Source organism: Scylla paramamosain, chromosome 34 (genome assembly GCF_035594125.1).
Source record: "Scylla paramamosain isolate STU-SP2022 chromosome 34, ASM3559412v1, whole genome shotgun sequence".
NCBI classification, from domain to species: domain Eukaryota; kingdom Metazoa; phylum Arthropoda; class Malacostraca; order Decapoda; family Portunidae; genus Scylla; species Scylla paramamosain.
In genome coordinates, this window is record NC_087184.1 from 1,427,967 (window position 1) to 1,446,208 (window position 18,242).

The window sequence follows — 18,242 nt, forward strand, 5'->3', positions numbered from 1 at the left end:
GTGAGAGAGCAGAGCATTTCTGAATACAGGTCTAAGTTAAGAGAACTAAATAGTGATGCAGCAGAAAGTTGGTGTGTCTGATGAAGTGGTGGTTTGATGTACTAAATAGATGAAGGAAGGAAGGTAAGAATATGTACATTTTTTTTCTGTATTTATTTATAACCAAGTGAAATTATTATAAATGGCATTATTTATTACATTTGTTTATTTTCTCTTCTTGTGTTTTGCTTCATTTAATCTGTGGAGATGAACACAAATCTATGAAGATTTTGGGAGGGATTATTACTGACAACCCACTCCTTAAAAATCCTTGTGGTGTGGAATTGTAGTACTTGGGGCCCATCACACAATGCTGCCATTCTTGCAGTGATTCAAGTGTGACCACATAGACATGGCCACACCACCTTAGGGTGACCTATTTTGTGGTGGCAAGGCAAGGTATTTTGTGCATGGCCAAGCTTGTGGTGCTAGGAATAATTATCACACCACCATGGTAACACTCCCATAAAAACTAGGTGGTGTCATGTTTAATCTTACTTCAGGCTTAAGAACACAAAAATAAGGGAAGCTGCAAGAAGCTGTCAGACCGATACATGGCAGTCTGTGTATGAACCTGCAGGAGTGATTGTTCTTTGCAGGTTTTGAGTGGAATGGAAAATGTTTATTACTTGATCGTCAGGCCCAGAGGTTTATAGTGATCAAATGTCTGAGGTTTTTATCATGAAATTTTGATCCTTTCTATGTATTCATTTAAGAATGAAAATTAGTGAATATATTTGTTCTTTTATGATTACATTTGGAAGTACATGGCCAGCTTTGCTATGCCTAAGGTCCTAGGTTAGGTTGGTTCCACCAGGGACTGATGGTGCTCAGTGTGTATGAGTATGTGGTGTTGTGCCACCCTGTGTGGGATTTCTGGACTAGTTTATAAATAGGTAATTATATGAGTGAAGTGATGGGGACAGGCAGGTTACACTGGTGTGGTCATGTGGAGGGGATGACAGAGAAGTGTGTCACCTCTGCTGAAGTGATAGGCAGGCTGTCAGTATAAGACTAAGGAAGGTATTCTAATAAAATAAGACTCCAGAGGAAGGAAAGTTTTTTGTCATAACTTTGCAGGTTGCTTGCTGGTCATTAGTCTTGGAATCTACCTTGCAGAATAATTATCAGATGCATTTTTAATAATTTTCTCTCCATATAGTTATAGTGTCTTTGTATTTGATCATTTTATTTTCATATAGTTATGCTGTCTTCATATTAATGATTAAAAAGATATCACCTGCCTTCCTAGTCTCACCAGTTGTGGAATTTATCTTGAAAAATTATTAGATGCATTTTAATAATTTATATTTTGTCTTTCTACTTGATTAAAAAACAGGCCTGACCCAACCCATTCAGTGACAAGTAACTGTTTGGACCCTGCAGTTTCCAGGAAGTCCCAAACACTTCCTCTTAATTATAATACCTCTGCCTCAGTATATTGGGTATCTACTTACTGCCTTCTATCATCATCAGAATAAGTAGAGGAGGGATCCCCAGTCCCTTCAGTATTTTCTATATAGTCATCTTTTATAAACCTGGAGGGGCTGTGGAACCCATAACATTTCCTGGCCAGGCTGTTTCCTCCTATCACAGGGCACGCAACATAATTTTTTTTTTTTTTTCCCCAAGTGGACCTCAGGCCTAAGACACCAAAAAGGGGAGGGGGGAAGAACCTTCTGAGGTGTCAGCCTCCAAAGAGAACAGCCAAATGGATCATCCAAAGTTGGAGAAGTCTTGAAACTCCTTATTAGTTTTGTGATATTTGAAAGATACACTTCTTGGAGAATCATTTGTTAAGCCAAGGGAAACATTCGTCTCTATCACGTGGCATTGTCGGACTTAGATTCATCACAAAGGAGGGACTGATGGTGTCTGTTTTATTGACACCTGTCTGCCGTTTTCTTAAATCTGAATTAGAAGCTTCACACATTTACTTGTAATCTAAATTAGAAACTTATCATCTCTAGCTAAAACCGCTTCATTAAACTTATCATCTCTAGCTAAAACCGTTTCAATAAAGTTGGGCATTCTGAATCGTCTCCACATGTTCCCCCCCTCCCCGCTCTGCTCTCTCTGTACAGAGGCCTTATCTGTCCATGTATGGAGTATGCTTCATATGTATGTGTTCCACCCATACCGCTCTTGAGACAGATATCGCAGAAATGATATCGCAGCAATGTTGCATCTTACTATTTTATACCATTATTTATTTTTATGCTAACTGCTTTTCTGATCTTGGTAACTACATGGCTTCTCTACTCCCGCGGCCTCACTACGCAAGACTCTCTCACCCCTATCCTGTCCACCTTTCGAATGCTACAGTTAACCAGTTTTCTCAATCATTCATCTCTTTCTCTGGTAAACTCGGGAACATCCTGCCTGTTTCTGTATTCCCTCCTCCCTATGATTTGAACTCTTTCAAGAGGGAGGTTTCAAGACTGAATTTTTTTTACGACCGTGTCTGACTTAATTTGATGACTGGCTCCTCAGTGGGTCTTTTCTTCTCTCATTTTGTAAGCACTTTGCATCGCATTCCTTTGTCTGGGCCTCGCGTGGCCTGTGTATCGTGGGAGGATGTTAATATAAACTCGAATTAAATTGAAAAAATGACACAACGTGAATCTCTCTCTCTCTCTCTCTCTCTCTCTCTCTCTCTCTCTCTCTCTCTCTCACTTTTTTTTTTCATTTACTTGTTTATTTATTTATTTTTTTATTTAATTTATTAATTTTATAATATATCCGCCAGAATAAGACGATGCAATATCATTAATTTTTATGCTGCTCAAAGTGAGGCTGACCACCAAGGACAGCACGCTGCCAGTACCACTGATGATGCTTACCAACGCACACGATCATCCTCACACACACACACACACACACACACACTTACTTTCACCACTTTCCATGAGAACACTGAACCTGGCTGGAGATAACAACGAGATAACAGCCATTAACTGAGGAGGCTGTGGGAGCTAGCAGTGCCGTGTAGGGATGGGGAGGACCGACGCCTAATGAACTGTGTGAAAATTCCGCACTTGCTATAGTGTTTCTACGGTCTTTACGTCCACATTATTTCAGCAGCCAAAGGGAAGCGAGTCTCCCTTGCTGTACCCTGTGAACCGGTCACGCTCCACGCCTACACTTCACGCAGACACGCACACCCACGCCTGCCTGCCTGCTGGCCGCGGCGGGGACATGAATGGCCTTAAAGCAGAACACTCCATACAACGTAAGGCGACAGATACTCCGTGTTAAAAGTTAATCTAGACTAGAGCCTGTTCTTAGAATTTTATGAAGCATATGTCGTGAAACCATACAACATTTTGACTCCGAATATACATGTATCTTTGTCAATGTGTGTATGTGTGTGTGTGTGTCATAGATTTGTTCAGCACGCCTCGTTTCTTGAAAGTACAAAATAGTACAGTGGATGAGGTTTCCACTCCCTCGCTCTGAAGTCGCGCTCTCGCATACTCGGGAAAACATGTGGTACTAGTATTTCACCATTAATTACAGGATTAATACCAGTGTTTGCCAGCGAATTACTCAAGACGACTCCAAGCTGGCCAAACATATCTCGTGATGTGCCTCAAAGCAAAGGTGCGATGGGATAACAGATATTGTATGTAATGAATGTTGTCATGCCCGGTGTCTGTAGTTTATATGAAGTGTTTTGTTGCACTTGTCAGCATAAAACGTCTGTAGAAATTAATTAGTATAACACCTGGAGAATAGCATATGTCAGAAGCATCAGTAGTTGTCATTTAAAGCTTTGAATCTGTAACTCGTTGCAAGGTCACTCACTAGGATGGCCTCATCCTGTGCCTGTCGCCAGGGCAGACCATCCTTCAAATTAAACTGGCTGGTGGCTATATGCAACCTTGACATTGCTGGCAACACGATGCTAAGGCCTGGCAGGTTAGCAACAGTGTTGCCAATGGTGTGGGAGGAGGTCCTGAGTGTCATTCTAACCTTGCCGTGTTTATGCCAAACCCAAGGACTGTCAGGCACTACCAGGCTCCCAGCGCGACTCGTCAACAGCAGGTGTGTGTGTGTGTGTGTGTGTGTGTGTGTGTTCAACAAGGCGTGCAACACGTACACGGGCCCACGCTTCCTACTTCTCTGCTGCAGCACGGCCAGGAGCCATGGCACGCTGGCTGGTGGTGACGGTGTTGGCGGCGGCGGTGACGGGCGGGAGATGTGAACCCCTGGTGCGGGTGACCAACGCCCCCCACAACAGCCTGGTCATGGACGCCGATACCCTGCACTTCATTCACCCCAAAGGTGCCTCCTTCATTTGTGTATTCAGTGCTGTAGTCTAGTATTGCCTTCATTCTTTCCACCGTCGCGGATGTCAACACTCAACAGTATCACTCGTGCCCTCATGCGTTTGATTCCAGCCAAGGAATCTTACTAGTATTCCGAGTCCTTGGTTAGGATGGTGTAGTGCGCGTACCAAACGTCCACACATCTCGGCGATGCATCACTGCGTGGCTCACGTACATGTCTGCTTCCCTGCCAGGAGAGGCTCACGTGAGGTGGGGCCTCACCCTGCCGGAGGGCGCGGAGGGGTCGCCTTGCGGGGAAGGAGACTCCTGCCTGGACTTCAGCGTGGCTAAGGTGGTGGTGACGACGGAGGACCACTGCCAGAAGGTGGCCTGGACCTCTCCCGTGGACGGAGGTCTAGCTGAGCTGCGGGACTGTGTGCTGCTGGAGGGACACTGGTGGGTGAGGCAGGCCGGGGGTGTGCCGAGGCGGGGAGTTTCAAGCCATTCTTGATTTTATATCCATATAAACACAAATTTTTGTGAGGTGCACTATATGCACTCGCCCACCTGCAGCATTCCGTCTCATGCTGACTGTCGACGGAACGGTGCTGTTGTGATACCTGTCTGGGCAATTGCATGAACATAACCGTACAGCGGTGCCGTAAGCGATCGCTGGTGAGCTCAAGTATTGCAGGTACGGTGGCGGACAGCAGGCGAGGCAACCGTGGCCGTTGGAGAAACACCCACGCAAGGAAACTGCCTTCGTGACCTCCGACATGCTACAGGACCGCGTCCACCTGTACGGCGGCGTGTCCGAGGCGTACTGGGTGTCCTCGCAGGGCGTGGCGGTGCGGGTGAGATGGCTAGGTGGTGCTTCTTCACGTTACCCTTGTTTGGTATTGTTATGAGTAGGGGGAGCAGGGTGGCGGGGTGGCAGGGATTCGGGGAGGGGCGTTCACTTTGTAATGCATCGTGTTTCTGGGACAAGGTGGAGGAGCAGACGCCGCTGTTCCTGAGAGTTCCCGACACCAACGGCGACTTCAAGGCGGATGAGTTGTGCCTGTCTGCCCGCCACGAGCGGCCCTTCGCCGCCGCTCCGGGCAGTCCCCTCACCCTCACCTACTTCCTCTGTTCCGCTGACGACGTCAGGAAGGTGTGTTGTATTGTATATTTCTACAGTAATTAAATTCCACTTTTTACAAAAAAAGCCACAGTGAAGGATACTCAACGTCGCTGAAACTACAGCTGTACACCTGCGCACTGTCCCCGGCAGGTGCATGAAACCACCTTCCCCAAGTTCTTCTCGCTGCCTGAAGGCACGCCCGATTCTCGCATGATGCAGCACCCCATATGGTCCACCTGGGCTGAGTACTCCGCACAAGTCAACGACTCCAGAGTGCTTGATTTCGCACGCGGCGTCTCTGAGCACGGCTTTAACAACAGCCAGGTGAGTGTGTGGCGGCGCCCGGTGGTGGCCAGGCAGTGTCGGTGTGAGGGAATGAGAGGGATGGGAGGCGAGAAGTAATTATTTTGTACACGTCTTTCTGACGCGTCTCTCTGACAACAGGTGGAGATTGACGATAACTGGGAGACGTGTTACGGCGAGGCTGTGTTCAGCCCAGATCGCTTTCCAGACCCGCGCGCCATGGTGGACCAGCTGCACGTGAGCATTCCACTCCAACCTCCATACTCCCAACTTGTCCCGCAGCCTCCCTCCTCTTGGCTCTACCATTCCTCCTTTTAACCCCTTCCCCCTTCCTCACACCAACAATCTCCTTCCTCACATCAACAGTCTCCTTCACACCACCTCCTTCCTCTTAAATCTAACCTCCTTAATTTTATTTTTATCTCTTTCCTCATACTCAACTCAAACCTCCCTTTCTCTCAACACCTTCCTTCCTCCTCTCAACTCAATCTCCTTCCTCTTAACTTCCTTCTCGTTCTCTTAACGTGTCTCACAACTTGTACTACAGAAGGACAAAAAAAATATTCTATTGGACATAATTCTGTTCCAGCTTCTTCCTTCACTGTTAGGTTGCTACTCAGTTACTTTGCCTGAACATTTATCTGTTTGTTCTTCCCGGTGTGCAGAGCGAAGGGTTCCGTGTGACGCTATGGGTGCATCCGTTCATCAACAACAACTGCCCGTCCTTTACCTTTGCAGACCAGCAGGGTTACTTGGCCAAGGTGGGCACGTGGTGCAGGCTGATATTTTACTTTGCAGAAATCTTAGTGACACGGTTCGTTTGTCTGCATTATGTTCACTGAATTATGTGCGTTATTATTATAGTATGAAAGTGACACGGCTGATCTGATCCGATCAGGACGCCTCAGGCACCACTCAGCTGACACACTGGTGGAATGGGAAGGAGGCTGGCCTTGTTGACTTCACCAATGCTGAGGCTGCTGCGTGGTGGGCACAGCGCCTACTGGACTTGCAGCAGCAGACTGGCATGGATAGCTTCAAGTTTGATGCCGGCGAGAGCTCTTGGCTGCCGGAAAATTACACGCTGCAGGTTGACGAGCGGTTCTGGCCCAACATTTACTCCACCAAGTGAGTTGTGTTGAGGCACTTCATTAATGTGTTCCTGGTCAGCGGACAGTAATTCTAGTAAGGCTTTATACAAAGGTTGCATCCTTCCCATTGTCTCTGCTGTTCCCTGCCGAGCTCCGCAGCAAGCACAGCGTGTGTCCTTTTCAGATACATGGAGACAGTGACACAGTTTGGGAACATGATCGAGGCGAGGGTGGGTCACAAGACACAACACTTCCCGGTCTTCATCAGAATGCTGGATAAAGACTCCACTTGGAACTACGACAATGGCCTCAAGACTCTTGTGTCTTCCCTCCTACACTCCGGTAAAGAGATTTTTATACAGTAGTACTGTTTTAAAACATTCCCACAACACCTCAGAGAACACTCCTTCCAACACATGTACAGGCTCATCTTTCACACACACACACACACACACACACATTTCACAACACTGTTTCCCCCATCAGGGTTACTGGGATACCCGTTTGTGCTGCCGGACATGATTGGGGGCAATGCCTACGGTGGGCGGCCCAGCAAGGAGCTGTTTGTGAGGTGGGCCCAGGCCAACGCCTTCATGCCGGCCCTCCAGTTCTCTGTCCTGCCTTGGGAGTATGACGAGGAGGTGAGGCACGGAACACTGACGAGAGCTTACAGCATGACTTTGTACCAGTGTCAGGTTTGAGGAACTACCCAGGCCTATCTATCCATACCTGGTGTCTGTTTCCCAGCAAATCTCACAAGGCAATTTCAGTGACAGAAGTCTTCATTCACTTCCATCATGCATTCCCTCCTTACATGTTATCTTTTTCCTGTCACACCTTTGTACCTTTGTCTTACATTCTGTCGCACTCTGTCGTCTTAACTCACTGAAGGCTATCCTCGTGCACTCACTGCATGTAACACACTCATTCAGTCATCTCACTGAAGCCATATTCTTCTATAAGACCCAAACCACCCTGGACTACAGTGATCAGGAACTCCTGTCAGGGATTCAGTTCCTGGCTGCCTAGTTTCATATGCGTACGAGCGTCTGGGTGGGTTGATTGTCGGGGCTGATGCCCCTAGATTCGGGCAGAATTTAAGGAAATTCGGCCAAGTGGCGTTTACCATGTAGGAAATACAAAGAAGGGACATCCGACGGGTGACTTTCTCTCCTTGATGGGCCAGCCTTGATTCAGCCGCGAAATTTTTAATAATTGAATTATTTAAGTTTTAGAACAGTACAGTATCTTTCAACGGAACTTATTATATCAATAAACACATAATTTGCCAGTAAACATTACATGAGGACAATATCGCTATAATTAGCAATAACGTAAATAACTGTATGGTGCTTGTGGCAGAAGGGTAGGCAGGGAGGGGACATTCCCATCGCCACTCGCCGCCCTCCCTCCCTGCCCACCTCAATTCTCATGAAATGGGTTTGGCCCACACCGCTGCCATACCACCACGTCCACTTCACATTACACTGCGTCTGTACACCATTTTTTTTTTTTTTCTCTCCATCAAGAGAGTATAGTTTTTGTCCAGTTTGTGAGTCATCAGTCAATGGAGGACGCGTCCTGTGGACAGTTAAATCTATGAGCGTCACACGATGGTGCTGCAAGCATGAGGCAGTGACAGCGGTGACTGAGCAGATACTTCGTATTGTTAAGGCGCTGCTCACCTTCACAGGTGATGCGGATCCCAACACTTATTCGGACAGTTGCGCATTACTAAATGCTGTATGTAACTTTTATTTCCTCACTGGATTTATTGTGCTTCAAATTATACTGTACAGCACAAATAGCCTCGACAGGCGTCTCCAGGGGAAGACTGTGGGTGTCACAACCAAAGAGAATCTGTTTGATGCAAGAACTGAGAAAATTTTGGAGGTTGCTTGGGAGAGTGCAAAACAGTTGTGTGATGGTGCAGAGGGGACCATCCAAGACACATTTTCCTGCAAGGAAGCGAGAGCACCAGGTAGGAAAGTATCTCGTCGACTTCAAGCATTCATTGGAAAATTAGCTGAAGAAAAACCAGGTGAAACAGCTAAAGACTTCTATCGTATATCAACATGTTACACCACTCTAGACAAGGTTGTAATGGAAACTGTATAATGATTTGATGAAAACAACCAACTTGTGCATGCTCTCTGCACTCGACCTTGTCATTCTCATGCCTGATTCTCAAGAAGACTCAGATGAGCATTGTGATCGCATGGCAGCGCTCTGTGGTGTTGATCTAGATATGTTTAAAGCAGAAAAAGCCATCTTTACCAACTCCATCAGATAAGAGCACACACATCAGTCTGACACACTGCCAACTGCAACCAGTGTTGCGGGAACTCTCCACAAGAATGATATTCATTGAGTTCTGCCAATGTTCAACAGGCTGCCAGTATCCTGGCATCCATTCCTGAGACGTCTTGTTCAGCAGAGCGCAGGTTTAGTGCGCTCCGGTTCTTAAAAATAGCGGAGGAGCACAATATTCCATTGTTCATTGTTCTTCTAGTTTGTTCCCTACATTGTTTGCGTTACCGGGTTTATTATTCACTTCTAGGTTTTGTTTATTTGTTCTAGTAATGCTAACATAAAAAAAAAAGAGCAAACGTTTCATAACCATCTAAGAATGCAAAACAAACCACTATAGTAAGAGTAAGGCTGTCAGTCTGCCACTTTTCTATCCATTATGTTCTTTCATTTTTTTTCCCCACCATGTTCCTCCACGGATCTCTTCACCTCCCATCTATTGCCTGTCAACTAAGCAACTACATATGCATGACCTCCCTCTCTCCCCGCGATCCACTCACGAGTTTCGATGTTTCACCAATGATATAGCCACATGGATGGCAATTTGAACAATTTTCAGCCTCCCCAAAATCAAACGGCCCCCGTACACTTCTGCAGGCCCCTCTCCTGGCTTTAGATTAATTACTCAAGTGTTTCATAACCCGAGACATCACAACTGTACCACTACAGTGCCACACTCCTCCAGCTGTATCCCTTTTGGTTTGCAGGTGACAGAGCTGTGCCGTGAAGTGACGCGCCTGCACTCTGAGTACACCCCACTGCTGCTCAGCCTGGCACAGGAGGCCACCATCTCCGTGGCCCCCATGATGCGCCCAACCTGGTGGCTGTGTCCCACCCTGGAGGAGTGCCTCACTGCAGACCAGCGTGAGTTCTTCCTTCACTCCCTCCCCTGTCCTCCCTGCCTACTACTCATACTGTTAAGATGAACTGCATCACCTCACAGGCATCTTTCTCTTCCAGCCCGGCTTGATAGTTGGTGTGGGAGAAGCCTTTCATGTAGTTCTGTATATTCTCACTTTTGCTTATTCTTTTACAATCCCTTTCCTATTTTTCTTCCCTTGAGCTTCTAGTATACTTTTTTTCTTCTAGCACGAGTATTTGTATTATACATGGACTTTTATATTACCAATCCCCTCAATCCACATTCTTGCACAATTTTCCTTCTGTAGTTCCTTCTGTTCTTAATGTATCAAATACCAACATGTTGCTTGTCCATGAATTTGATATTTCTAGTTCTTTTAACCAACCTTTTCACAAACTTCCTTTTCCAGTTCTTTCTGTTCTTAATACATCAATGCCAACATGTTGCCAGGCTTCTTGTCTTCATCTCTCTCCTGTAACTCTTGCAAAGTTCCTGGTTCATCTCTTCTGTAACCCTTGTAGAATTCCAGGTTCATTTGTACCTTGTTATTTTGCAGAATTCCTGTTTCACCTCTTCTGTAACCCTTGTAGAGTTCCAGGTTCATCTGTACCTTGTTACTTTGCAGAGTTCCTGGTTCATCTCTTTTGTGTAACCACTGCAGAGTTCTTGGTTCATCTCTCTTGTCTAAACCTTGCAAAGATCCTGGTTCATCTCTCTTCTGTAATCCTTGCAGAGTTACTGGTTCATCTCTGTTCTGTAACCATTGCAGAGTTCTTGGTTGGGGATGACCTGCTGGTGGCACCGGTGGTGAGATACATCAATGCACACACCCTGGATGTGGTGTTGCCGCCTGGAGAGTGGCAGCAGGCAGGCACAGGGACGGTTACCAGCGGACCAACTACCGTCACTGTGGCCAACATTACCCTGAACACTCTTGTCTACTTCACCAGGGTGATGGTTTGATGCTGCTCTCGGCCTGTGACTAATGTGAGTGACTCGAGGACCACTTGGCAACCCATGAACCATTCAAGTAAATTATCCATGTAGTTATATAGCAGGAAGGTAGTCTACTAACTTCATCTCATCACTAACCACAGATGTTATTTTAGCCATGATTTATCCACCACCATGCTCAACAACCAATGAACCAACCTTGTAAATTATCCATATTGTTTTGTATAAAGAAGGTAGTCTACTAACTTCATCCATTGGTACCCAGATGAACACCTACATGGTAAAGTCTGAAGACACAAAGGTTTTTAATATCATAACAGAAGTAGCAATTTTAAGAGCTTTATTAGAAAAGTCATATAAACTGTCACAAACACCAAGAGACAAAGACCTTTAAGTAATACTCAGTAGCTGGAAAAATTACAGCTCATCTGTAATTCACAAAACAAAAAGCAAACTTAACAACTGTGGCACAGTGTACCAGATTATAATGAGAGACTGGAAAAATTACAGAAGTTATCTCTGTAATTCAACAAATAATAAGAGCAGGGGAAACTGTGCTGGAAATAACAAAATCATTTGTAATGCAACAAACAAAATTTAAGCAAAATCTCATTATTGTAATGGAATACACAAATTATCTGTAATTCAAAAAACACTTAAGCAGAACAAACTGAACATTGTGACACAGAGAACCAGCGGCAAGTTAAGGGAAAACTCAATTATTTTGGAAGATTATGGACGAACACTTATTATAATTCCGTTTTCCTCTTCTTCTTGTTTACTTTTTGTGCTTCAAGCTTCCTTGCGTAGGCTTCCTCCTTCTCCTTCTTGCCCTGAAATAAAAAATATAAAATGTTAGAGCATTGATTGGATTTTTTTTTTTTTTTTTTTTTAATAAAGAAGGGTACTGGCCAAGGGCAACAAAAACTGCAAAAAGAGAAGTGGACAAAATAGGGGTGAAAGAAAGAAGAAAGTCTTGTGGGAGGAGGGGAGGCATGCAGTTAGCAAGATCAGAAGAGCAGTTGGCATGAAAATAGTGATAGAAGATAGTAAGAGATGCAATAATGCGGCTGAGAAAGAGAGAGAAAACGAAAAGATTTTGATTCCATTCCATCTAAAAGAACGGTACGAGTGGAATCCCCCCATACATGTGAAGCATACTCCATACATGGACGGATAAGGCCCCTGTACAGAGCTAGCAGTTGGTGGGGGGTGGCGGGGATGAGAAAAACTGGCAGTGATGACTCAGAATGCCTAATTTCATAGAGGCTGTTTTAGCTAGAGATGAGAAGTTTCCAGTTTAGATTATAAGTAAAGGGCAGACCAAAGATGTTCAGTGTAGAAGAGGGGGATAGTTGAGTGTCATTGAAGAAGAGTGCATAGTTGTCTGGAAGATTGCATCAAGTTGATAAATGGAGGAACTGAGTTTTGAAGGCATTGAACAATACTAAGTTTGCTCAGCCCCAATCAGAAATTTTAGAGATCAAAAGTCAGGTGTTCTGTGGCTTCCCTACATGAACTGTTTACCCCCCATGAAGAGTTGGATGTCGACAAAAAGACATGGAAAAGTACAAGGTGTTGTAATCAGCATAGGAGTGGATAGGACGAGAAGTTTGGTTTAGATCATTGATGAATAATAGGAAGAGAGTGGATGACAGGACAGAACACTGAGGAACACCACTGTTAATAGATTTAGAAGAACAGTGATTGTCTATCACAGCACCAATAGAACGGTTAGAAAGGAAACTTGAAAATGCCAATTTTCAAGACCAGTATCACAACACCCATCATGTTAGCAGCTGAACATTACATATCCTTAATCATGTTTGCAGCTAGACATATGAAATTCCATATATTAGTATTGCTGTAATGCAAGTGCCATTTGTTCTTTCTTGCCAACAAAAAAGCTCAACAAAGTACAAACTAATTACACCTTAAACAAAATAGTACAGATTCTATCAAGAGCCTGCCTCCTCCTAAGACACCCCAGCATTTCCTTCACAACAATTCATACACACAACTCAATTTCTGAGACACTAAGAAAAGAATCAAAGTACAAATTCAATCTAGTGTCTACTTATCCCTAAGAGACCCCAGTGTTTCCTTCACAACACTCCACACCCAGAACTCAATTTCCGAGATGAAAAATTTATCAGATAAAAGTGTCAATACAAATTCAATCTAGTGTCTACTTATCCCTAAGAGACCCCTTCGCAACACTCCACACCCAAAACTCAATTTCCGAGACGAAAAATTTATATGGAGGTTTGAAACATTAAGCCATCACGCACACAATTCAATTTCCAAAACACTGAAGAACTGATATACCCTTTTACATCCCCTTTACATCAAGCCATCACACCCACAACTTAATTTCCAAGATGCTAAGAGACAGAAGTAAAGAACAGCAAGCCATGGATGAAGAGCAGCTTGGAATTAAACCCACAGCATGACACTCAAGGGACAAGACTTAACCAGTCCAGCCATGAAAGCTGCCACATCCAGGAAGAGTCTGGTTCAACCTCGACTATCTACCAACTGCTCATCCTCACCTCAGGAGTGTAATATCCATGGTACACCTTGTTCTCCACTGAGCACTCCCGCAAGTCCTTCTGCTCCAACAGGAAGTCCTTGGCTTCCCACGCCTGAGAGCCATCCTTGAACATGAAGATTGCTCTCCTTTCATCAACCATGTACCTGTGAATGGTTTGCTCAACTGACTGGCTGAATTTATTTTATAAAAGCTAGTTTAGCTTATTTCATGCACATCTTATAAATAATGCTCACTCTCACAAGGGCTGCCTATAAAAGTATTATGTGACATATCTTCTGTTTCCTCCTTCTAGGGACTCTTTCAAGAGGGGGAATTCAAGACACACATCCTTCAATTTTGGGGGACTCTTTTCACTTTTCTTATAGGACTAGCAGCTTTTTTTTTTTTTTTTCTTTGGCTAGTGCCCCTCATACATAAAAATATCCAGTGGGGTCCCTGACATGAGGCAAGACAGCAGACACAAACAGAGAGTTACCATGGTCTGTCACACTCAAAGAACATTCAGGTACAATTAGTTCTTGCAAATAATGAATTGTTGCCGATAAAATGCAAATAACGAACTGTTGCTGATAAGTCACAGGATGCGTACTTAAGCAATTTACTATTACTGAACTATTATTTATCAATCGTGTGTGCAAAGAACAGTTCAAGTGTCTGGAAACAAGATCAGCAATGTCTTCTATTGGGGTTGCTTAAAGATTATATATCAGGAATTAAATTTGTGCCCAGCATTCAGGACTCAACTACCTGTAAAATTCCTATGCTATACTAATGCAATGAATAGGTACTAAATAATGTAACTTAAATCCCTGCCAATTAATAACAATGGGTCAGGATGTTCTATGGTTAATATTAAGTTCTTGGAAATAGCAATAACAAGAGTAAAAGTTACTCTGGTGTAGCCATACTACACAAACTATCCCAAGGCAAAAGCCGCAAGAAAAAGGTCACTCGAGTTTAAGATTTACATAATCAACAATAACTAGTATGCTTTAAATCTCTCCTCACCTCCTAGCAGGTACTGCCCACTGCAATGTGACACACTAGTCTTTGCTTGCTGGACCTGCATGTAGTTAATGGTGGGCAAGAACTAACATAACTACAAACACTGCTCAGTGCACCGAGTGATGCCCCAAAGTGCATTAGGTAGTAATACCCAACGATACCCTTTCACTGCTCTTTAGCACATCTTTCCTTAATCACAAACCATGCACACACTTCTCTTGTTCCAGTCACTCAGCATTTTGCTGGCTAGATAATGGAAAATAATATTCTCAATCTTTTTTTCCTTCCTGTAGATGCCTGTAAAGACCTGAAGATTTCAGTGTTGTACATCACTGTATACAGCAGGGAAATAGTTAAGAGTACTGAGGGTGCAAGCTTTACTCTACCTCTCAGCCTGAATGTGGCTGTTGAACAGGGAGCTCTGCCACAGTTTGGTCACCTCCTCCGCCTCGCTGGGACTCAGGTCGTCCTTCACCTGCACAAACATCATCAGTGTGCGGCCTTTCTTGCTCATCTTGAGGAGGTTCTCTGGGTCGCCAATGTTGGAGGGGTCAAAGTGTACCTGAGGCTGCGGCCGCAGGTGTTCTGGCAGCTCATCCTCCGGCAGTGGCTCCTCATCTTCCTGCAGGACATTTTTGTAATGTTAATAACAGACAATATAAAGAAAACACCTAGTAGTATAGCTACTTATTCCCTTTCACCATCATTTTTCTTGGTAAACAACAATTATTATTACGGCCATTGATCAGCTTGCATTATTAAGTTTCATTGCCATAATGCTTCTTAATTCTAATGCTTCATATAATTAAGAATACTATTTTTACATTAACTGACAAATTCTAAGAAATTATCAGTCATAATAAATTTGTCAGAGAATAAAAGAGGATTGTTAATTGTGGCAAACAGCCTGGTGTCAAGTTTAACCCATGTTAGGATTACGAGGTTATTACACTTGGTTAAATTTTGTTTTGAGAAGTCCCTCACTATCTTGAGAAGCTAACCTGCTCTACACTTGTCCACTCCAAGGGGAACATTGAGTGGCATTACCACAGTTTGGTAAAACACCCAAGTATGTATGGCTGACACTCTTAGCCCTCCCCATCTGGAATATTTTGAACTTCTGTATCACCTGTCAGAAATCAACTGTAGTGTCAGTAACAAATTTTGGAAGATTCAACCAAATTTCTGAAGCACATCTACTTTACTGGATCTCTCACTGACTAATGTAAACAAACAATACATTATTTTATGTAATTTCAAATGATGTTCTATTGCTGAGAGGGATTTGTGGGTCATGCTGGAGTTACATACATACATGCATGCATACATACATGGTCCAGCCAACCTTGTGATGCCACTGCTTCAGCCAGCCAGTCGCCTGTGGCCACAACATCTTCACCTACTATTTTCAAAGGTCTGCATATGATGCTGTACTGTCATCACTCTCAGCAGCAACGATGAAGCAAGAAATGGTCTCTTGTGCCTAATTGGCATCATTCTGAAGGAGGCACCCCAGCCAACTAAAGTAATATTAAGTTTTGAAGTGACTTTAAAAGTCAGTTGGTGAGACTATAGCAAGGCTGTTAGCTAGAGGTGAATGGCCAAGAACTGATTGAAGGTATTTAACCCCACAAAAGGGGATCAAGAAGGCCTGTCCCTTTGGTTTAGTTTTGCAGTGTCCCTCACTGTCACATGCCAGCTAGTCCAAGTCGAGGGGGATTCAATGAAGTGTTAGTTACCATACACTTGCTTTCCTCCCAACCGAAACCCCACTTTTTCACCTGGTTCACCTACCCATTTCCTCAGACACAGATAGGAGACTATATACATAATGAAGAGATTAACAAAAGCAAAAGTAATTGTATGAAACTAACTTTAACCATACTAATTAAATCCCTGATTAACTGAACCCAATACTCACCCTAACACTGCCCAGGCCCACTGAACCTCATTCCAATAAGCTGAACCCAAATCCTTACCCTACCCCTAATGGCATCCTAGCTGAGTACCTTGTTATTCTAGCCAGTCCAGCAAGTTAAGGAAATTGCCTGTGAAATACTAGGGTAGCTCAAGTGTGCAGGTACGCCAGTCCGTTGGGAAGTCAATCGGCAGCAGGAAGGATGGAGTTGTGTACCTGATGTAGAAGTAACAGATACTGTTGGCAGTGTATGAATGGCACCTATCCCCAGTGAACCCTAGACTGAAAACACCCTTATGACACCGAAGACTGAAATCGAGGCCCCAGGAACCCAGCACAGTGTAAGGACGGAGAATCACTATTACCTTGACGATGAAGACACCACCAACAGACAGAAAAACAATTCCATACACGTGTCACTGCATCACAGACACACGCACACACTTACATCCCACTGCTCCAATAGCCTCTCCAAGTCAGCATCACTGTAGTCCCTTATGTCCTTCTTAGCCCATGCTGGCTTGTCCTCTTCCTCGAACTTCTTGGGAGAGGAGAAGCTGACCAGAAAGAGGAGGAAGAGAAGAGGAAGCGCCCGCAACACCGCCGGCCGCGCCATCACGTTTGTTTACCTCAGACTGGGTGAGACTGATCACTCCCTCTCAGCTGTTCTGCCACAACAGTTCCCCCTCACAGGCTGAATAACCCCATCCACAAGCCCAAATAACGCCATATACTAGTAAAAATATCCCAGTCAGCCATTCAGATATATTGGTGAGGGTTTTAGTTTTTTTTTTATCCAAAAATGCGATGAAATGAAAGATAATAATGCGCAGCGAATGAGTGATTGACGCGTGTACTGAGTGAGTGACCTTGGTGGTGTAAAGGCGGTGCGAGACTGTGAGATAATCACTATTTTGCATTATACTTTGCATTTAGGCATTTATCCCTCGTGTCATTATGTGTGTTTACCTCAGAACCTTCCCTCTCAGCTGTTACACCACAACAATTCTCCCTCTACATATTCACATGGTTAAATAACCGCATGTACTTGCTTTATTAACCTCATGCACCCATAAGAATATCTTTATTAACTATTAAGATATCTTGATGAGGGTTTAAAGTTTATTTGCTTGAGGATTGCGATGCACTGAGAAAATAATATCCTGCGAATGAGTGACCTTGGCAGTATAAAGGCAAAGGGCAGGAAAATAATCACTATTTTTGTATTGTACTTTACATTTAGCCCTTCATTCCTCGTTCCATCATGTATGTTTATCTCAGAACCTTCCCTCTCAGCTGTTCCATCACCACATCTCCCCATGACAGTATTCACCAGGCCAAATAACGTCATACACCCGTCTAGCTAATGTCATATGCCAGTCAACCCTTCAGGCATGATAAGGGTTTTAGGTTTATTAGTTCAAGGAATGCAGTGTACTGAGAGATAATAATGCCTGACTAACGCGCAGATTGAGTGGATGACCTTGGCAATGTAAAGGCAAAGGGCGGGAAGGTAATCACTATTTTTGCATTGTTTTCTGCATTTAGTCCTTCATCCCTCATGCTATGCCGACCTTACCTCTCAGCTGCTCCACCACAAGTACCCCTCCCCACCTCCCCTGACAGTATACACATACCTAAATAACTCCATGCACTTGTCCAACTAAAGCAATGCATCCGTTAAAATATTCTTAGTAATCATTCAGATATACTTGATAAGGATTTTAAGTGCATTTGCTTAAGGAATGCGGTGATAATGTCCAGCTGCTCCACCACAAGTACCCCTCCCCACCTCCCCTGACAGTATTCACA

The 18,242-nt window shown here is 44.2% G+C and overlaps 2 protein-coding genes across 4 annotated transcripts; one reads left to right on the forward strand and one right to left on the reverse strand.

Annotated features, from left to right (window-relative positions):
* Window positions 1-2,978: 2,978 nt before the first annotated feature.
* Window positions 2,979-15,187, forward strand: LOC135090011 (myogenesis-regulating glycosidase-like). Of its 3 annotated transcripts, XM_063986222.1 has the most exons (14): window positions 2,979-3,271; window positions 4,174-4,326; window positions 4,565-4,766; window positions 5,005-5,164; window positions 5,299-5,463; window positions 5,584-5,757; window positions 5,878-5,973; window positions 6,402-6,497; window positions 6,635-6,864; window positions 7,012-7,169; window positions 7,314-7,468; window positions 9,845-10,001; window positions 10,769-10,986; window positions 14,806-15,187. In XM_063986222.1, the coding sequence occupies exons 1-13, from the start codon at window positions 3,238-3,240 to the stop codon at window positions 10,960-10,962; spliced, it is 1,974 nt and encodes a 657-aa protein (XP_063842292.1). In that variant the 5' UTR covers window positions 2,979-3,237; the 3' UTR covers window positions 10,963-10,986; window positions 14,806-15,187. The 3 variants fall into 3 exon arrangements, with proteins under 3 accessions (XP_063842292.1, XP_063842291.1, XP_063842293.1); XM_063986221.1 differs by lacking the exon at window positions 14,806-15,187 and having other exon boundaries at window positions 10,769-11,253; XM_063986223.1 differs by lacking the exons at window positions 2,979-3,271; window positions 14,806-15,187 and adding an exon at window positions 3,769-4,086 and having other exon boundaries at window positions 10,769-11,253.
* On the reverse strand, window positions 11,279-17,098 carry LOC135090012 (LDLR chaperone boca-like). The gene is made up of 4 exons (XM_063986225.1): window positions 16,879-17,098; window positions 14,899-15,134; window positions 13,506-13,650; window positions 11,279-11,786 (listed from the first exon to the last, which is right to left on the reverse strand). Exons 1-4 carry the CDS (start codon window positions 17,044-17,046, stop codon window positions 11,703-11,705), a joined length of 633 nt encoding a protein of 210 aa, XP_063842295.1. The 5' UTR covers window positions 17,047-17,098; the 3' UTR covers window positions 11,279-11,702.
* Window positions 17,099-18,242: the final 1,144 nt, after the last annotated feature.

Coding starts and splice junctions, on each gene's coding strand:
- LOC135090012 (XM_063986225.1), bottom strand. CDS start 17,046: ATGGCGCGGCCGGCGGTGTTGCGGGCGCTTCCTCTTCTCTTCCTCCTC. Junction 15,135..16,878: donor GGCTATTGGAGCAGTGGGAT/GTAAGTGTGTGC, acceptor AATGTCCTGCAG/GAAGATGAGGAGCCACTGCC. Junction 13,651..14,898: donor AGCCACATTCAGGCTGAGAG/GTAGAGTAAAGC, acceptor AACCATTCACAG/GTACATGGTTGATGAAAGGA.
- LOC135090011 (XM_063986222.1), top strand. CDS start 3,238: ATGAATGGCCTTAAAGCAGAACACTCCATACAAC. Junction 5,165..5,298: donor CGCAGGGCGTGGCGGTGCGG/GTGAGATGGCTA, acceptor TTCTGGGACAAG/GTGGAGGAGCAGACGCCGCT. Junction 10,002..10,768: donor GTGCCTCACTGCAGACCAGC/GTGAGTTCTTCC, acceptor TAACCATTGCAG/AGTTCTTGGTTGGGGATGAC.